Source organism: Melopsittacus undulatus, chromosome 8 (assembly GCF_012275295.1).
Source record: "Melopsittacus undulatus isolate bMelUnd1 chromosome 8, bMelUnd1.mat.Z, whole genome shotgun sequence".
Lineage (NCBI taxonomy): Eukaryota > Metazoa > Chordata > Aves > Psittaciformes > Psittaculidae > Melopsittacus > Melopsittacus undulatus.
The window spans coordinates 55,797,908-55,815,432 of NC_047534.1; the positions used below are offsets into that span (position 1 = coordinate 55,797,908).

Here is a 17,525-nt window from a genome sequence, read left to right on the forward strand (position 1 = left end):
GCTGTATTTAAAACTATGCAGTTAGAGTGTTTTACCTGCTATACCACCCATTCACCTTTGACATTCTGGAGGCCACGTATGAGCAGGTATTACTCCTCCATAAACTGGCTGCCGAAGAGATGCTGAAAGCCTTTGGTCAGGAATTCAAATGATCATTGCACCATGGTTCAGTGGCAAAGACGACGTGAAAACACTCACAAAATGAGTGACACCACTCTGCTCACAAAGTGACCAAATCTCTTGAAACAGACAGAATCTGCTATAGCAGCACAATTTACCTTAAATAACCTCTGTATCTATTCAAAGGCAGCATGAATTGGTTTTTCCTACTGGCTTCATTTTGGGTAAATAGCTGCTTTGATCTGTTTGTTACACTTTTGTGCAGTCACTTGATTCCTCCTTGTTTAAGCTGCAGGCTTGTGGGATGACTGTTAATTTTAGTCCCACCTTCGTGCTATTGATTAGCAGCCTCTCCATTTAGCACAGCTAATCTGAGAGACCATGATCCAACAGAAGAGTGCACAAAAAAGACTGAATAATAAGGTTTTGCTGGTGTTCCAAGAACTGTGCTGTCTGATGCCCACTCCAGATACTACCAAACCAGACTTCTTTATCACTTCAGTGCCTCGAGAAGACTGTTCTCCAATTATTTCTCCTGCTGCCTTTTCCTAGTAAGCTGGCATGTAGTCCTCCAGTGCTATTATTTCCTGATAACAAATTAACAACCTTGACATCCTTATTCACTTGCCTTACCCTTGTGTGAAAATGTAAAGTTTTTATTCACAGGCTGAAATTAATCACACTTCAAACTACACATCCACTCAAAAGTCTTCAATGCGTTTCTTCTCTATATGACAGTCCCTGAGTGTGTTTAAGATGTTTTCCTTTCTTTGGGGGTGATGGCAGCACAGACATACCAGAAACTATAGAACTATGAAACAGGTGGCATAGACGACAACAGGAGGGTAATGACAATTATGAGCGTGGGGTGTTTTTCACCACTTACAGCTATGTATTTACTGTTGGACTCTATATACTTCTATTGATCTATTAAAATAAGAACTCCTTTTAAGAGTAACATATACTGAAATGTGACTAAGCTTTTTGCTTCTCAGCAGTGGAAACTAGGTGACTCCAATATAACTACAAAATATTTGGCATCTACTTCAAGTTTAAACCTTTTCTCTATCTTAGAGCTAAACTAGGGCAGAAGCCCCTCAAACCTTAGTGATTAAACAAAAGACTGTCTCAATGGGGAGAGAGGGAGGAACAGTGAAGCAACCAGAAAACAGGTTTCTTTCCAGCTCCGGATTTAATATGTAAAGCCAGACAAAACCAAGAATGCCTAAGAAGCCTTGATCTCCAGCACAGGTAAGTTAATTATCTAAAGCTACTTCAGGAATGGGCTAGTCAAGGTAAGCCAGAGTTGTAAAGTATGACTTTTCCTTAGGCTTTATGAAGAGGGACTTGTGCAAGGAAATGGCCCCAGTGATGAAGTTAATAAACAAACAAATACATGGAGTTCTATCATTTTACAGTTAAATAAAGCATGAATTGAAAGGTATGATTTCAAATATTTACCTCTAAGTTACAGTAAAATACTGCTGAAACTTCATTGTTTAACATGCATCCAATACAGCTATGCCTCCTCCAGGAAAATTAATAGTGAACTACTACTGCTCTTTAGCTACACCAGTATCTAAAGTACCCAAGATAACTTGTTGTTGTGTAAACAAACACCGAGATGAAAGATGAATTGGACCAAGGGAGTCAGGGCTATCATCAAGACACAGTCCCTTCATAAGTATCTCCTTTCATAAGTGTCTTTAACATACAGCAGCTGCCTGGAGACTTCACAGCACAAGTTATGAACACTGTCTAGCTGATACAACCTGAAACCAGGCAAACGAAGTGATTAACTTCCTCCTAATAGCTCTCATAGTCTACTGTCTATATGTCAAATGTTATTGCAAAAACCAAACCAACTCCTTTTTCTGCTTAACTGGAAGCTTCCCGGCACAACAACTCTCCTTTACCGCCTCAGCACGGAAGTGCTCTGCAGAAGTTTCAGTATGAGTTACCCTTCTTTGAATCTCAATGCAAAGTACATTGGTGATATTCTCTGTATCAAAACAGAAATTTGGCTGAGGACAAAGAGCCTGAAGACGCCGCAACCAAGTAGGTTTAGATCTTCATAACCCTTGGTGGGTGACTTTGTCCCTTTGAAATCAAAAGGAATGACTCACAGAATAATGCAGGAGCTCTCATTAACAGTGAGGCCTGGTTGTTTTAACAGCAGTGCTCAAGTCCCTTCCTCTGAAGGTTTTAATTACCTTCTCTTGAAAATCCACTAGGTTTAAAGTCTCTTCACAATAACAAGGAAAGCCAGGATGAAGTCCATCTACATATAAGAAGTGGGTCCCTCAGGACCGCATTTAACATGGGACACATGTATATCTGAGATTTCAGCCTTTTTCCTTTGGCACATACCTTTGATATGCAAAGGACAGCTTAGGTACTTCTCAAATGGGATTGAATTTAGCTTTTTAACCTCTTAATGCAGAATTACTGTGCCTGTGCTACCACCAGAAAGTGTGGCAATAATCAAATAGTCTGATAATCTTGATTTTCACCCTGCTGTAGTAGGCTTTTTGTTAATACTCACTTAAAACGTTTCTCCTGGATCATAAGATGCTGCAACTGCTCTGATCCCGTGCTGTCCCAGGAGCAAAATGGAGTATCAGCTGTGCTACCAATACACTGACAGACACTGAGTTGCAACCTGCCTTCACGCAAGCAAGAGACAGAGCAGCAGAATTTGCTCCATTTCTGTAGTTGTTATTCTAGGGACGATCCAGCCTGCATACCTACTTCACTGTCCTATCAGATTCACTTAACAGGCTGCACATCACTTGAAATCAGTGATTTTCCTAGGGCTTTTTGTTGGGAAACACCTACTGCCAGATAGGGCAGCTTCTTATAAAGCACCAGTGACAAATCTCTCATGAAAAATTCCTCAGAAATCCTGGGTGATTTCCAAGTGTCCTCTGTACACAGCTTTGTGACCATATCCTTAAGAGAGAAAGACCCTCTAAGTGAACTGGCACAAGTATCAGAAGAGGTCAGCTACCACGTATTGAGAGTAAAACACATCCTTATTCAGACAGTGATTACAGAAATCGAAGCTCTCCTTCCTTATGCTGAAGTAGAAAATGAAACCCGTGGAAAAGTCAGATTTAAGAACCTAAGTAGAAAAATCACACTTTTAAAAGTCTGGCTCTACAATTTACAAATGAACCTACAAATTAAACCAAATAAAACCTTTCTTCTGGAAGAATAAGAGAGGCCAATGGAGTTAATTGCAATGTGTTAATATGTCCATTTGTTTAAACTTGCTCTTAATTAGCTGACTTAGGCATAAAGTCTTATATACTGAACAGCACAGTTGGGGTTTTCCTCATTTATTAATTGTGTCCCAAAAACTTGAACTTTGCATGAAAAACAAAACTCAACTAGCACTCAGAGTTCCAGTGTTGCATCTGTTCAGTTAATAATGCCACGGCTGCTATAGTAGAACCTGAGGATTTCTCTCACAGGCACATAACTTGTCTCATTACATTGACTTTATGGTACTAAAATGCACAGGGAGGGCAAGCAAAGAGAAGAGACTCTCCTGTAGTTAGCATCTCAAAAAATAACCTATCAGCAGCCCAAAGTGAGAGTGGGACAAGACTATCCCCACTGCCTGCTGTGTCATGCCCTACACCCAGGGATGTGGCTTTGCTCTGCCTCTATCCTTCTGAGTCCACACAGAGAAAGCATTTAACTTCTGGGTGTTGTATGAGGATAATCCCAAACCTCTGTTAGAGATAGAAAGTAGTTAAAGATCCAGAAGTGGACTAAATAAAGGACTGGATGTTATGGTGGAGAAAAATCACAATTCACAGTGCAAGGGAGAACAAGGTGAGGACCTTGCAGATCACAGGGGCAGCAACAGGACGGCACCAGCAAAACGTTTCTGCTTTACCATAAATGAGGATCAAGGAAGTTTTAAATCAGGCCCACTAGCAGAAAGCCTAAAGAGGTGAGAAACTATTCGAGTTCCCTTTCATCCTTTCAGACAAATGGAATTCCTGACCTTACCTTCCCCCCCTTCCCTCAATATTCCCTAGGACAAGCCCCTGGGGTATCCAGAGGCAATACTATGTGACCAGTCATCTCCTGCAGTAACAAAATACCTCTGATAAAGATGATGCAAATCAGGCTATGCACTCTGGAATATGAAATTTGGACTAAAAGGAGATACTGTGAGAAAGGAGGAAAATAAATCAAACCTGACACATGCTATTTTTCTGACATGAGGATGTGGCACTTGAGAGAGAGGATGGGGTTACTCTGCTCACTAAAGAGGGGAGTGCATCATGCTTAATTCCCACATTGAACACTTGATTTCTTCTCTGTTAGTGATGATAAATAAATAGAAAGGCCTTCTCCTGTGGATCATACAGACTACAGAAGTGTTTCACCTGAATTATCAGTGTTTCAAAGAGAAGTCGCATTGGGCAGAATCGGAGGAGTAGTGCTATGGACTCTGTAAAAGAGGTGCTATGGACCAGAGCATCATTTGCACCATGCACATGAGGCAGAGCTTGTGTGGATCTGAAGGATGAATAAGAAATCCTCAGCTTGATCTACCATGGGAAGGGGCGACTGAGAGGGCCTTCAAGATATCTGGAAGGGGACTTTGACAAAGGCCTGTAGGGACACAACAAGGGGGAATGGCTTTAACCTGACAGAGGAAGATTTAGATTAGGTATAAGGCAGAAGCTGTTCCCTGTGAAGGTGCTGAGGCACTGGCACAGGGTGCCCAGAGAAGCTGTGGCTGCCCCATCCCTGGCAGTGTTCAAGGCCAGGTTGGACACAGGGGCTTGGAGCAGCTGCTCCAGTGGAAGGTGTCCCTGCCCATGGCAGGGGGGTGGGACTGGATGAGCTTTAAGGTCCCTTCCAACCCAAACCATGCTGTGATTACACAATATGATACAATATGACCGCACGAGTCAGTGGAAATGAACGCTCCAGCATGAGGATGAGAGATAGGAGACTGAGTCTCATCCACAGCACAGATCATTTTCCCCATCCCTATATCTGTTTGACTGAACTACAACAATGTGGCAGGGAAGACAACTGCCTCTCACGAGCAGAGGAATAACGGCTGGAGAAAACTGTGCCCCTTTATGTGTGTAATGAAGCCAAAGCCATACAGCACAGCTTCTCGCAAAGCCTGGGTCCCCAGTGTAAGGAAAGCCACACTCTTGTCCCAGCATACATGCAAATTACAGCCTCTACTATAGACCACAGCCTTTTGTGTGATTTGCACAGAACGATGACAGGTTTTCTGGAAAAGGAAAAATACTTCAGTCTTTGCCAATATGAGTAACTGGCCAGACCATGCTTTGGTTTTGTATAGACAAAGAGGAGAGTAAGGTGACATTCCGATCCCCAAACACACTTAAACTGGCTTTGAGAGGTAAGGATTTACATGCCAGTTGCATTTAGCTGATAAAGAACATCATTGGTTTACATTCACCAGGGAAAACCTCCCTTCCCTCCACAATTCTCCCTTGGGCTGCAAAACCAGACTACCCACAGGTCAGGGCTCATTCCAGAGCTGGGGCCAGCCCATCATGCCTATGCCGAGGAAGTGGCAATACATTTTAAAACACTGCACTTCAAAAGACAGATACCAGTAGGCTAAAAATACTCCCCTTAAAATCAAGGATGTGGAAATCCAAGCAAACTTCCCCTTCGGTTGTGGACAGTGAAGCAGCAGCATGTATTATAAACCAAACAAACAAAGTGGGGGAAAGAAAACTAAAAAACCCTACAAAATTTGCCAACTGGTTTACTGAGCATAGAGCACGTTAAAAGGAATGTCATTTCTATATGCTTGAGATAATCTGTATAGAGCAATATATCACAGCTCCCCTGCTTGGATGGGAAGAGCCAGGGCTCTATGAGGAGCCAGCAGTAGCCTGCAGGAAAATGCTATCAGTTATGCAATCCCCATCTATACATCCGCATAGAGCCGCTTTACCCGCACGCAGATGAGATTTTGCTCTGTTCTCTTTGAATGTGCATGTCTTCTTTCACAGGAAAAAGGCAGCTTGTCTGTATTTAAAAGATGCACTAGCTAGTCAGTGTGTCAAAAAATGCAGACCATCTAATGAAGTATACCTATATCTAAATTTAGCAAGTCTAATTTAGCTGCTCAAGTTCAAATACATGGACTCTGATGCACCTACAATACATATGCTCAGATACATAGAAGTGCCAACAAAAACTTTCAGGGAGGTTGAAAGCTGGGGGTTCAGGCTGTACATCTCAATTCTCTTTCCTAGTAACAGCATGTCAAATTGTTAATCTAGATTTTGGTTCTCCAGCTATTGCTTTTCCCCTGTTCTAACTGCTGTCTAAAATCACGGCTGCATTGTAAATGATGCTGCAATGCTTTGCATTATACATTTCTGTTATTATCAATACAACTTATATAAGAGGGCATTAACTACGTAGTATATATTTACTACTCCTCTGTACAAAAATTCTATTGATTTCTTTCACATCAAGAGCACACTACTTGACTGCGCACTACCAGGTTTACAAAGGGATTATGTATACTCTTTCTTACTCTACCTTAAACCCCCAGTTTTCTTCTAATATCTTAGCAGAAATCTCAGTCTCTCACCCCATTAAATAATAGCAAAGATAAAAGAAAAAAGGTAGATTTCATTTTGTGCAAAAAATATGAAGAACAAGCACCCACTGAAGCTGCAGCACAAAAACCTGCGCTTAACCTTAGTAAGACTGAAGTGTGTGTCTTAAGTTAAGCATATATGGTAGCACTTCAGGTGACTTATATGTGCTTAAATGTCACAAAAGTTAAGCACAAGCTTAAGTGCCTTTTTTAACAAAGGCTTTGCCAGGTAGACCTCTGCAAAACCAGAGAGAATTGTCTTCTAGCACCACCTGCACTTTATCCAGTTGGAGGTAACCACCACTCCTACCTGAGAAGCCACAGAGGTGAGTACCAGAGGTGAGTGCTAGTGAATACCAGCCCCTCCAGCAGCTGAGTTTGCCCTATTAGCCAAAATTTGCCTGAAATTCCCTATTTTGAACTCAAGGCCTCATCTTTCAGGCCCCACAGGCCCCCTCAATCATTGAAAGCATTGAAAGATGCCACATCTGGATGGTGAGGGGGAGCCAAGTGCTAGCTCATAGAAGCAGCTCAGGTGAGGTCTCCTTATGGAGCTGTCACACGATACATCACTGGATAATGCATATCCCTGTGGGCTTTGCTAATCCCAAGTTTGTTGGGCCACCAGCATCATGCCCAGCCACTTGCAAAGGAGGTGAGAGACCCCCAGGAAGCTTCTGATGTTTTCCACACTGGGCACCTCCAATGGAAGACTACCTAAGACTCGCCCTAAAGGCTGAAAAGCCTTGCACACGTGCACACACATGAACACACACACCCCCATGCCAAAGAATGACTCTCACTATCTTGTCCCTGGTCAAGAACAGGAAAAAAGCAATTTTCAGACTTTTGTGCTGTTTTTAAGTACTAAAGGCTGTAAACCAATGTCAAAGAAGCACTATGCCAGAAACACAGCATCACCAGAATTCAGGGAGCAGGAAGAGAACCAAACCAATGAAGCCCATCTTCCCCTCCCCACCTCCTGCTACCCCATGAATGAAAAGGGAAGAGAGAAGAGTGGTCAGGTCATATCAACATCAGACGCCATGGGCAGTCATCAGATTTTCTTTCAGCTGCTTACCAGTGTGGCTCCTTTTATGTACCATTAGCACATTGGGCCCAATGCAAACCATGCCACAGACGTCACATTTCAGTTTACCATTCGGAAGCCGGATTCCTCCCTCGCTTGAGAGCTCCTGGATCTTTCTGTTATCCATCATCTCGTTACCCTCAGTGAGAGGATCTTCCAGGCTGCATCCTTCATCATGAGCCCTGATCTCATCTTCCTGACACAGGGGCTTCCTGTCAAATTCATCATCACTTTGCATTTCTAGCTTTACTGAATTTGCTGAAATAAAACAAATAAAAAAATAAAAAAATTAAAAATTAAAAAAATTAAACCCATGTATGTTCTAAGTTCCCAATCACTAATATAATGATAAATCTCTACTATTATCAATATTCAAGCACAGCCCTAAAGCTCTGACCAACACGAGGGTCTCACGGTGCTGACAGCACCACAATCTCAGTCTGATGATGGTGATGGCACCACAACTTACAACTGTGTCTAGGCCCTGTTTTGTTGGGGTTTGTTAAGTTCTTAATTCCTATCCCTATTTTACAGCTTAGAAACTAAGGCACAGCATGACCCAGAGACCTACCAAAAGCTGCAGAGATGCAGCAGGCTTAAGAAGTGATCCTCCTGCTTAGCTTGAAACACAGGAGCTCCCTTCCTTTCAAGAAGCCCAAGTCACAAGAGCAAAGGACATAGCCACAGCTGCTTGTTGAAGGTCTCTCCTGCCTAGTGCACCAAGACGAAGGGTTTCCAAAGACAAGGTTTCACTGCACCATCACTTGTGGAACAAATACCCTTTGCAAGCAGGATAACTGAAAACACAGGGACCTAGTGAAGCCAGAATCGGGCAGGCTTCCTGACTGCATGAACCTCCAGTGCTTTTTTGCTACCATCTTCTGATTCACACAAATGGGACACTGCCAAGGCAAACAGGTCTGAAGAGAGACTTATGCTGCTGGCTTATGTATATTTGCAAGTAAAATAAGCTCACTTGAAGATCTCTCACACCTGTCCGGTTAGACTGATGGGCTCACCACTGATTTCTGTGATCCTTGGGTCACGGGATAAATCTTCTCTAACTATCAAGAGCTTGTGGGATCAGTATATCTTTACAGAAAATGAATACATCAGGCTTTTTCACATAGGAGCGTTGTCATCACTAGGGACCCTCATTTCAATGTCTAAATGGCTGGCTGAAGTGGCCGAAAGGCCTGTCTCAGAGTCACACTCTCCCATCCACAGTCAGCCAGAAGGCAAGCCCACGTGCCTGCTTCCCTAAGCCTTGATCCTGCTGAGGGGTTTAAAAAAGGAGGTGATTCAGCCTTCATATCTAAGCAGTCTTTGACCTCTGTACTAAGGCCACTGCAGGAATGCCGGTGACAGCAGTAGACTGAGAGCCTAAATGCTTGCCTCCAAACCCTGGCCAGATGTGGTCCAGAGTACAGCCACCAAGGGGAATGTCCAGGAACCCAATGAGTAAATGCATCTGAGTGCTGTGAGTTTCAAACAGCAGGCCTGAAATGTCAAAAGAACAAACCCTGCTACTTAGACTTCCTCTTTCATCCTTCTTCCCCAGAATTTACGGTTAAAGAAAACACAAGGTTCACAGACTGATGTTGACATTAACTCTAAATCACTGTTGCTACCCTAGGCAAAGCATAATGAACAGGGCAGAGGCACCAGAGACCAAAGAACGGGAAGATGCTGCTTTTTAATCATAAAATTGTTGAAATGCATCTTCCACTCTTCATCAAGGCACTAATGGGAGCTAAGGAATGAAAGTACTATTACGGCAAAGCCCATCCAGAGCAAGGACACAGCCAGATCAGATCACAGCAGACTAGTACCCAGCACAGGCACCGTCATCCAAACAGTCTGCAACTGCAAAACATTCAAGTGCTACATTTATAGAAGGGAATTGATATTTTTGTTGCCAGAGATGCATTTATTGTCTAAAAAAAGGGGAAAAAAGCAGGGACTGTGAGCTTGACCATGACCTGTCCTCAGCTGGTGCCTGGCATGGTGGAAAAGCACAGTGGCCCAGGGTAGCTCTCTGCTGCACAGTGCTAACCCTGTATCAACAGCACACACAGGGAAATATGTGGGTGACAGCAACCTCCTGCACCCAAACCTGGCCATAAAAGAGACACCCTAAACTGTATGTAAGTGCAAATCACCCATCCACCAAGGACAGGGTATGTTTTTCTCAATAGCTTCTTCTGCAAGGCCACCACTGCCACAACAAGGGGAGGAAGGCAGAAAAAGGTCAACAGGAATCTGTCTGCTTGGGGAGAATGAGGGGGCCTGACCCATCACAGCAGCATGAGAAGCAAAGGGAGGAAGAGTGGGAGCTCTGGAAGTTCCACAGGCTGGCAGGAAGAAAGCCAAGCTCCTGGTCCCACTTCCGCATGGAAAGCAGGCACTGGCGATTTATGGACAGCCCACTTTCAGAGCTAGAGGAATGGCAGTTCCCTCTAATAATAGCAGCCTTTTTGGGGTATTCAGCAAGTCTGAGAACGAAGCCCGAATAAATGGTTGGCTGTCTTTGGGAGCAGGATTTAATACACTTGACCACACAAGTAGCTATGGTAGAGGCAGAAATAGTGCCCTGAACTCCTCACCTAAAACTCTAACTAACCCTAATGGTTGCTGCCACACGCCTGTGCACTCCCATTGCACAGTAATGCACTAAATAACCCAAATCTCCTACTAATTGTATATATTTATGTGTACTCACAACAGAGAGAGAAAGCCTTGTATCTTATGTGTCTTCTTACATATACAGATTTTTGACTCTACTTCTGATATGGAATACACTTAACTGCAGTAAGTGTTGAGAACCACTGCTTCCCATTCCAGCCTGTGGATCCCTGCCTGCTCAGCACAAATGAAGGCTGCAAGAGCTTACAAACCAGAAGATCACTTACTTTATCTTGCCCTAGCATTTCTTTCTGCTAAACGATGGCTTTCATCCAACAGGCTAAACAGCCCAGCAAAGCAGAGTGAGCCGTTTGCTCCCAGACAAGCAGTGCTCCACAACTCCTACAAACACAGCTCACAAAGCCCAAGTAATTCATCTTGCATCCTTCGCCATATCCCAGCTATTCTGCAGAGTTGTTCTGGCTGTTTACTCCTCTTACTTCCCTCACCTTCACATACACACACACACAAAGCAGTGCCGTTGCCGTTTGCAGAAGCCCTCTGCCAGATCTGTTGCTGTGGGAAGGTTTCCTTCAACTGGGACTAGTTGCAGGTCTCCAAGGAGGGGAGTGCTGGTGCAGTAGGGATCTCCTCGGCTCATTGCGAGGGCTTTGCTAATCAGGTTCTCTCCACTGCCTTACATCATACTGGTGTATATATCAGGCTTGTGTGGTAGCTTGCATGCAAACAGGCACTTCAATTGCATAGTGTCTTCTCTGTTCTCAGCCAGCTTTTGCAACTACAGTCGTTTAGTGGCACTTAGTTTTCACCTACAGCCACAAACTTTGAGAGCATAATGAACTCTGCTGTTAAGAAGAAAGAAGTATTCAAGGGATGTTGATGGCTATCCTGCATCATACACAAGTCTCCATGTCAGATTTCACCCTGGCTTCCCTTGCCTTTCTCCTTCACACACTCACTGAACGTGGGGGCTCTCTCATTCTTTGGCAAAGCAAAGGAGAAATAAGTAAATGGAATTTCTTTTCAAAGTATTTGGCACTTTTCCTAAAAATTACAGCAAAAGAGATAGCAGGGATAAACCATAATCCAGCCCACTGCGAAAGCATGAACCTGAAGTCACATCCCTTCCCTCCAGTTAATACAAGTTCTTCCACTTTCTCCCAGTCCAGCACAACACCATGTGAGAAGAGACAGGCAGCCACAAAAGCTTCTACCTATAAACACAACGTTAAGGGCACATGTGCACCAGACCACACAGCAATGTTTCTTTCTCTTTCTTTTCCCTTTTTCTTTGTTTCCCCCTTTCTTTCAGCGCACCAAGCAGCTGATCCTGAACCACACTCTATCCGGAGTGGCGAAACTGAACACAATTATTGTTAATGTCTCCTAAGTGCTAATTAAACTGCAGTTCTCTGTTAAACAGCATTTTGGCAAGTTTTCAGTGCCAAAATATTTCCTTCACCCACAAATGAGTGTAGTTACAAACCAGAAGTTGGAAGATCCACCTAAGAAAACTATTCCTAGTATTTCATCCTCTGTTATAGAAATCTGTTTCCCTCAAAAGTGAGAACTGGGGGGAAAATAAACCCCTCTTGTCTTGCTGAGAGGCTTGATCCGCAGGTGAGGTATAAACTAAAGCACTGGTCACCTCTTCCTTAAGCAAACTAGAGTGCAATTCCCTCTCCAGAACAGAATTCCTCCTGTACAGCACACCAGGGAGCAAGCAGCAGGACTGTGCCTCTCTGTCTCCTCCACTGTCTGCTGGCCTAGGTTGTTGCTTATTTTATCTGTGGCCTGGGAAAACCAGGCTGGCCACTGTCACCAAGGGTTTGTGGTCTCCAGCTAGAGGTTAGCCTTTACTGGCAGCAGCCGTGCACCACCAGTTCCTCCCTGCTGCCCCCGGAGATGCAGGAAAAGCAAGCCTGATCCCTCCAGCCCAGTCTGTCTTCTCTCACCAGCAGCACACAAAGCTCTGGCCCAGCTTCAAGACACTCATCCTTGAGGAGGCAAAACCCAAACCTGCCACCCCCAAGGAGCCTTCGGGTGGCTCTGTGGGTGGACGTGGCAAAGGACGTTTGCAGCTAATGGGGACACGTGTTCCCTAGCCAAACTCCTCTGATAACGGGTGGCAGGTGGTGCATTAGCTCTCGCAGGGTCTGCTTCAGGGTCCCTATCCAGAACGCAATATAATGCAATATTCAAAGCCTGGATAATGTGTCTGTCTGTATCCCAGGAGGCAGAGAAATTAAGAGATTTCTACTTCCCTCTGGAGAATGAGGCTGAGCTCTGACTACTGCAGCACAATGACGGGCAGCTATGGCACAACCTTCTGCATATCGTCTTGTCCATGGTCAGTGACACCGTCTATTTTAATCATGAACTTCTCCTAGGCAGTGGATTAATGACATTGCTAATTGGCAGCGAAAGACAAAGAGAAAATGACCCAGCTACTCACAAGTTTTGAACCTGGGAGTCCTATTCTTACAGATGTCAAGGCTCAGATGTGGAGTGTTTCTACACTATTAAAAACACCCAGTAATGGTGAGTGGGACATAGTTAATTTTAATACCTGGAATGACAAACCAGTGTTTTGTAAACTGGAAATTAAGGAGGTGGGGGGAGCGAGAACGCTTCCATCTTGACAGGCTTTGAAAACTCAAGGTAGGGAATGTCAAAAGCTGGGAACAATGAGCCCTGACTCTTGTTCAGTCTAAGAGCACTCTGGGAGCAAAATGGGTCCTTAAAGAGGGTGTCTACACCACTCCAGGAGTGTAGTGAGACTTGAATGCATGTTTAAATATACTTTCCTCCTGGAATAGGACAAAGGGGTGAAAAGAAAACTTCATCTTTGAGTTTCTGTTGCTGGTAATTTGGCTCTTAATTAACGAGGCTTTTCAAGTCCATTTCGGCTTAATTGTGAGCTATTAAATGTGTAAACAAGGGAGCAGAGGCAAACCTTCCCTTTTTCAATAGGCATGCATACAAAGGGTGAGAATGCCAGCTGAGCAGTGGCAGAACCAGGCAAGGAATCTGCTCTGTTGTTGCCTCATAGCCACAAAGCACTTGGCAAACGGGTTGACATTAAGAGCTAAATTAGCTGCAAATTATATTTAATTCCTGAGAAACTAACAGGCCTCCCCTTCTGCTGGTGCCACACAGGTATCCCTCAAGAGTTGTGTAGGTGTGATGCTGAGGAATAAGGAGATGCAGGGATGCTCAAGGTCCTGGAAGCTGGTAACCCTGATCTTCAGGAGAAAGGAAGACGCCCACAGGTGTCGTTTAAGAGACAACACTGCCCTAACAACACTGTAATGGAAACCGTTTCAGTTGGGGCTTAGAAAGGTGTATTTCAAGGAAGTCTGTTCTGCTTTCACAGTAGACTGAGGCTTTCTGGAGACTTACAGTGAAGCTGTAGCTGCATGGAACAAATGAGGGTGAACGTCACCTGCAAAGAAAGGGGAATTACCCAGCTCCTTTCTAGAGTCAAGCGACAAAAGCCGAGAGCAGGGCCTCTTGCATTACACATGGATGTCCCCGATGCTGGGTGTCAAATTTGTTTATCACAAGCTGCCAAAGATTTAGCTTTTGGCTGCTGAGCAAGCACAAACCTTAGATGGTGACACCATGTTGCCGCGGTGACCCCGGCAGCCTTATGTCCATTTGTAATGGTTAAATCAAACCAAACGTTTGATAACTAATAAAAAGAAGGAGAGAAGGGAAAGATTTAGGAGTGCTGGGTCCTTTTCTGCATGCTACAAACGGGATTCTTCAAGCCCACATGGAGGTGGTTAATGCGCCAGAAATACAGTGAGAAGTGATCAGCTTATTTAGGCATCCTTCAAAATTCTTAGTTTTCACATGGAAGAGTCTCAGTTTAAGCCTGCTACCTCTCTGGAGTCAATTTAAACTCTCACTAAATGCAACAGAATACTTATTTCATATCTTCTGGAGGTGGTGTGTGCAGTAAGTGTAGACTAACAGGTCTGTTACACCCAAGATTAGTTTAAATTAGGATGCAGTTGCATAGCTAAGCCGAGCTCCAGTCAGGTTTTAGCTGACACAAACCGTGGTTGCCATCCTCTCACTCCCCACCCTACCTCCATCTTTTATACTGGAAGTGCTTATGGGACTGGGTGGTAAACCACCCTGGTTGAAAATTACCCTTCCTGAGAAAAATGAACCATTTTCAGCTGGACCAGGCCCTGACCAGGCATACTACACCATCACATGAACCAGCTTTTGCTGATGTGGAGCAGCACACTGGCTGTCATTGCATGTTTTCAGTAGCAATGCTTTTAAAATACCAGACAGCTTCTGCCAACCCAGCTGTCCACAGCCAGACACAAGGACTGAAGAGACTGCAGCAGTTAAACCTGTGGAACAACTTTTATGCTCAAATGACTATACAAGCTTATAGAAATATTAAACAGTTGCAGTCGGAAGGGCTCTGATTTAAGCATATGGCATCCCAGCAACTGCAGCATTAAGACCTGAAATTTCTATCACAAGACCAAATTCAGATAGTTTCAATGACTTTTGAGTCGCATACAATGAGGCATCCACTGAAGTCCAAAGGATGAGACCCCAAGTAAGAACTACCTTGGTGTAAGTAAAGATGTCAATACCTAAATCAGAATGAGCTGCAGCCTTTAGGCATGGCTGTTTGCTCACCCCAAGTCACAAATGCTGCTTACCTCTAAAGCAGCAAGAGTAAGTACTCCTAATTAACTATATATGATAGCTCAGTGTTGCAAGATTCCTCTCCAGGAGGACCTCAGGCCAAATTTCACTCATAAACGCATCTATGCAACTTGTACTTGCACAAGTGAGAGTCATGTATTCATATCCCAGGGTAGGAAAAGCAGTACTGATGACCCAACCTTGCCCTCCTTTTTTGCCTACATTTGCAAAGTAATGATGGTGCAACAGGGTAATGTGCTTAATGCAGTACAAGGTTTCTGTTGATTCCCTATAAGTGTGAAGAAGACTCCTCATCCCCACTCCTCCCTATCCATTCACAGTGTCAGAACCTGCTTCCTGCAAAAGATGAGGGGAACGCAGCAGTACTCAGCTCTTAGCTGCTGTCCCCTTTACTGATGCTCAAGCTAAGCCAGCTATTAGGCTTGGACTCCTGGATTTTCCCTATGGTCACATTAGGAGAAACTGTTGGATACTTATTTGTTCTGTTACTTTACAGGCTGTTTTGTTGAGGTGAGAGGGATCAGGGCTTTTTCTTTCTCATCTCCTTATTATGCTGCATGAAACATGCTTCTCTGAGCAAATGTCACTAGCAAACTCTCTGCCTTTAGGCAACACCTGATCAGCCCCTGCTCCCCTGCTGCATACCCTAACCACTAAGTCTTTGTCTTAATGACTCCTCAGGCCTTACAGACGGGCAGACGATGTTGGGGAGGGGGTTGTCTGTGTTGTATAGCAGGTGTTCTCCAGGGCCCCTTTTCATTGTAAACTTCCATTTCACAGTTCCCATGAGCTGCAGGAGGCAGGGTTCGGGGACGTGGGTGGTCTTTGACAGCCCTTTCCCTTGCCGATCTAAAGCAAGTCTCTTACTGTCTGCAACACATACATTAAAGACTGTCAGTCTCCTCTCCTACCACAGCTCTTTTTTACTTCAAGAGAGTTATTTCTGATGCAACTGGAAAGCAGAGAGAGGAAGAAAAAATAAAAGCGGGCTCAGTCCTGTAGTGAAACACAGTCTCTCAAAACATTAAACCACGAACACCTTTTTATTTTTAGGACTGGTTCAAATTCTAATAAGGGAGCAGAAGAAACATATACTCATTAAGCAATGACACAACGTTCACCTCGAAGTGGGTTTTCTAAGGCTGCTGAGAGCTCTATACAGTACCCAAAACTAGAAGTTTGTAATGGAAAATGCTGACAAACTACGGCTATATATGGATCATCTTTTATAAACAAAAATAAAGTGATTTATAACACCCATTTAAAGTGCCCAAAACCTCATTGCTCATTGTCATCTCTGCTTCTTAAAAAGTGCCTGACTTCCTAAAATGCTTTCCAATGTACGCAAAGAATAGTAATTAGAACAGTAATGATTATTTCATTTATAAGGAACTTGCCATTAGGGATCTGCACTATATATGAAAATACACCTGAAAACGTTGTTGGAAGACAGTGAAGTGATTTCTCTGCGTCTGGACCAGGCACTTTGCTTCAGTTTTTGGCATTTTTACAACCAGAGACATTAATTTAAACAAGTGAAAGGCTTTCATTACAAAATTACACCTTTGGATCATTCACAGCTTTCAGGAAAAGATGTGTTTATTTTTAATCATATAAACTCTAAATCATCGTAATGCAAACTGACCCAGCCATGTCCTCCTCCTCCTCTAAAGGAGGAACCTCCCTAACCCATCAACCCATGGAAAATCATAGGATAAGCACCTGCCACAGAAATATGTTCTGTCTGCATCCCTACACTGTAAAAAGGTGATTAACAACAAAGCCTGTTCCATTCACTCAAGTAAGAGCCTTGCCTGCACCCTTGGATGCGAAGTGATGGGCAACTCCCCAGGTATAGGAGTATTTGCTGCCCTTGATGACTGCAAACATCAGAGCACAGCGACTCCTCAGCACACACTTCACAGCCACTGCTGTGTTGGACTCCGCTGTGATTAAAGGAAAAAGGGGAAAGCAGTATTGCCTAACCACAGTAAGACTGCACAAAGTTAAACTCGGAGAAGCCACTGTATTTGTAAATGCTGAGTTCTGTCAGCATGGGGCTGTTTTGTAACGTTTTTACTTCAGACAGCTGAAAAAGTGCATTTTCTTTCCTTTTTTTTCTGAACTGATTTCAGATGGCCAATGGGAACCGGGATTTGGGATCCGGGATCCAGAAAGACCCACTCACAGATGAATCACACTCACACCACTGAATTCAGCACATTAAGGCAAGCACAAAAATTCGCTTACATCTGAAGATGCACATGAAAGGGCGACTCCAAGAACCAGACACTGATGGCATAAAGGATGGCAGAGTCTGGTTTAGTCCCTTAACTT

General features: G+C 43.9%; 1 protein-coding gene across 1 annotated transcript in view; it reads right to left on the reverse strand.

Moving 5' to 3' along the window:
- IKZF2 (IKAROS family zinc finger 2) overlaps positions 1-17,525 on the reverse strand; it is a 105,858-nt gene that overhangs the window by 40,071 nt on the left and 48,262 nt on the right. The window contains exon 3 of the mRNA XM_034065525.1: positions 7,833-8,099. Coding sequence (XP_033921416.1) covers positions 7,833-8,099 — 267 coding nt within the window. The remainder of the gene's footprint in view (positions 1-7,832; positions 8,100-17,525) is intronic.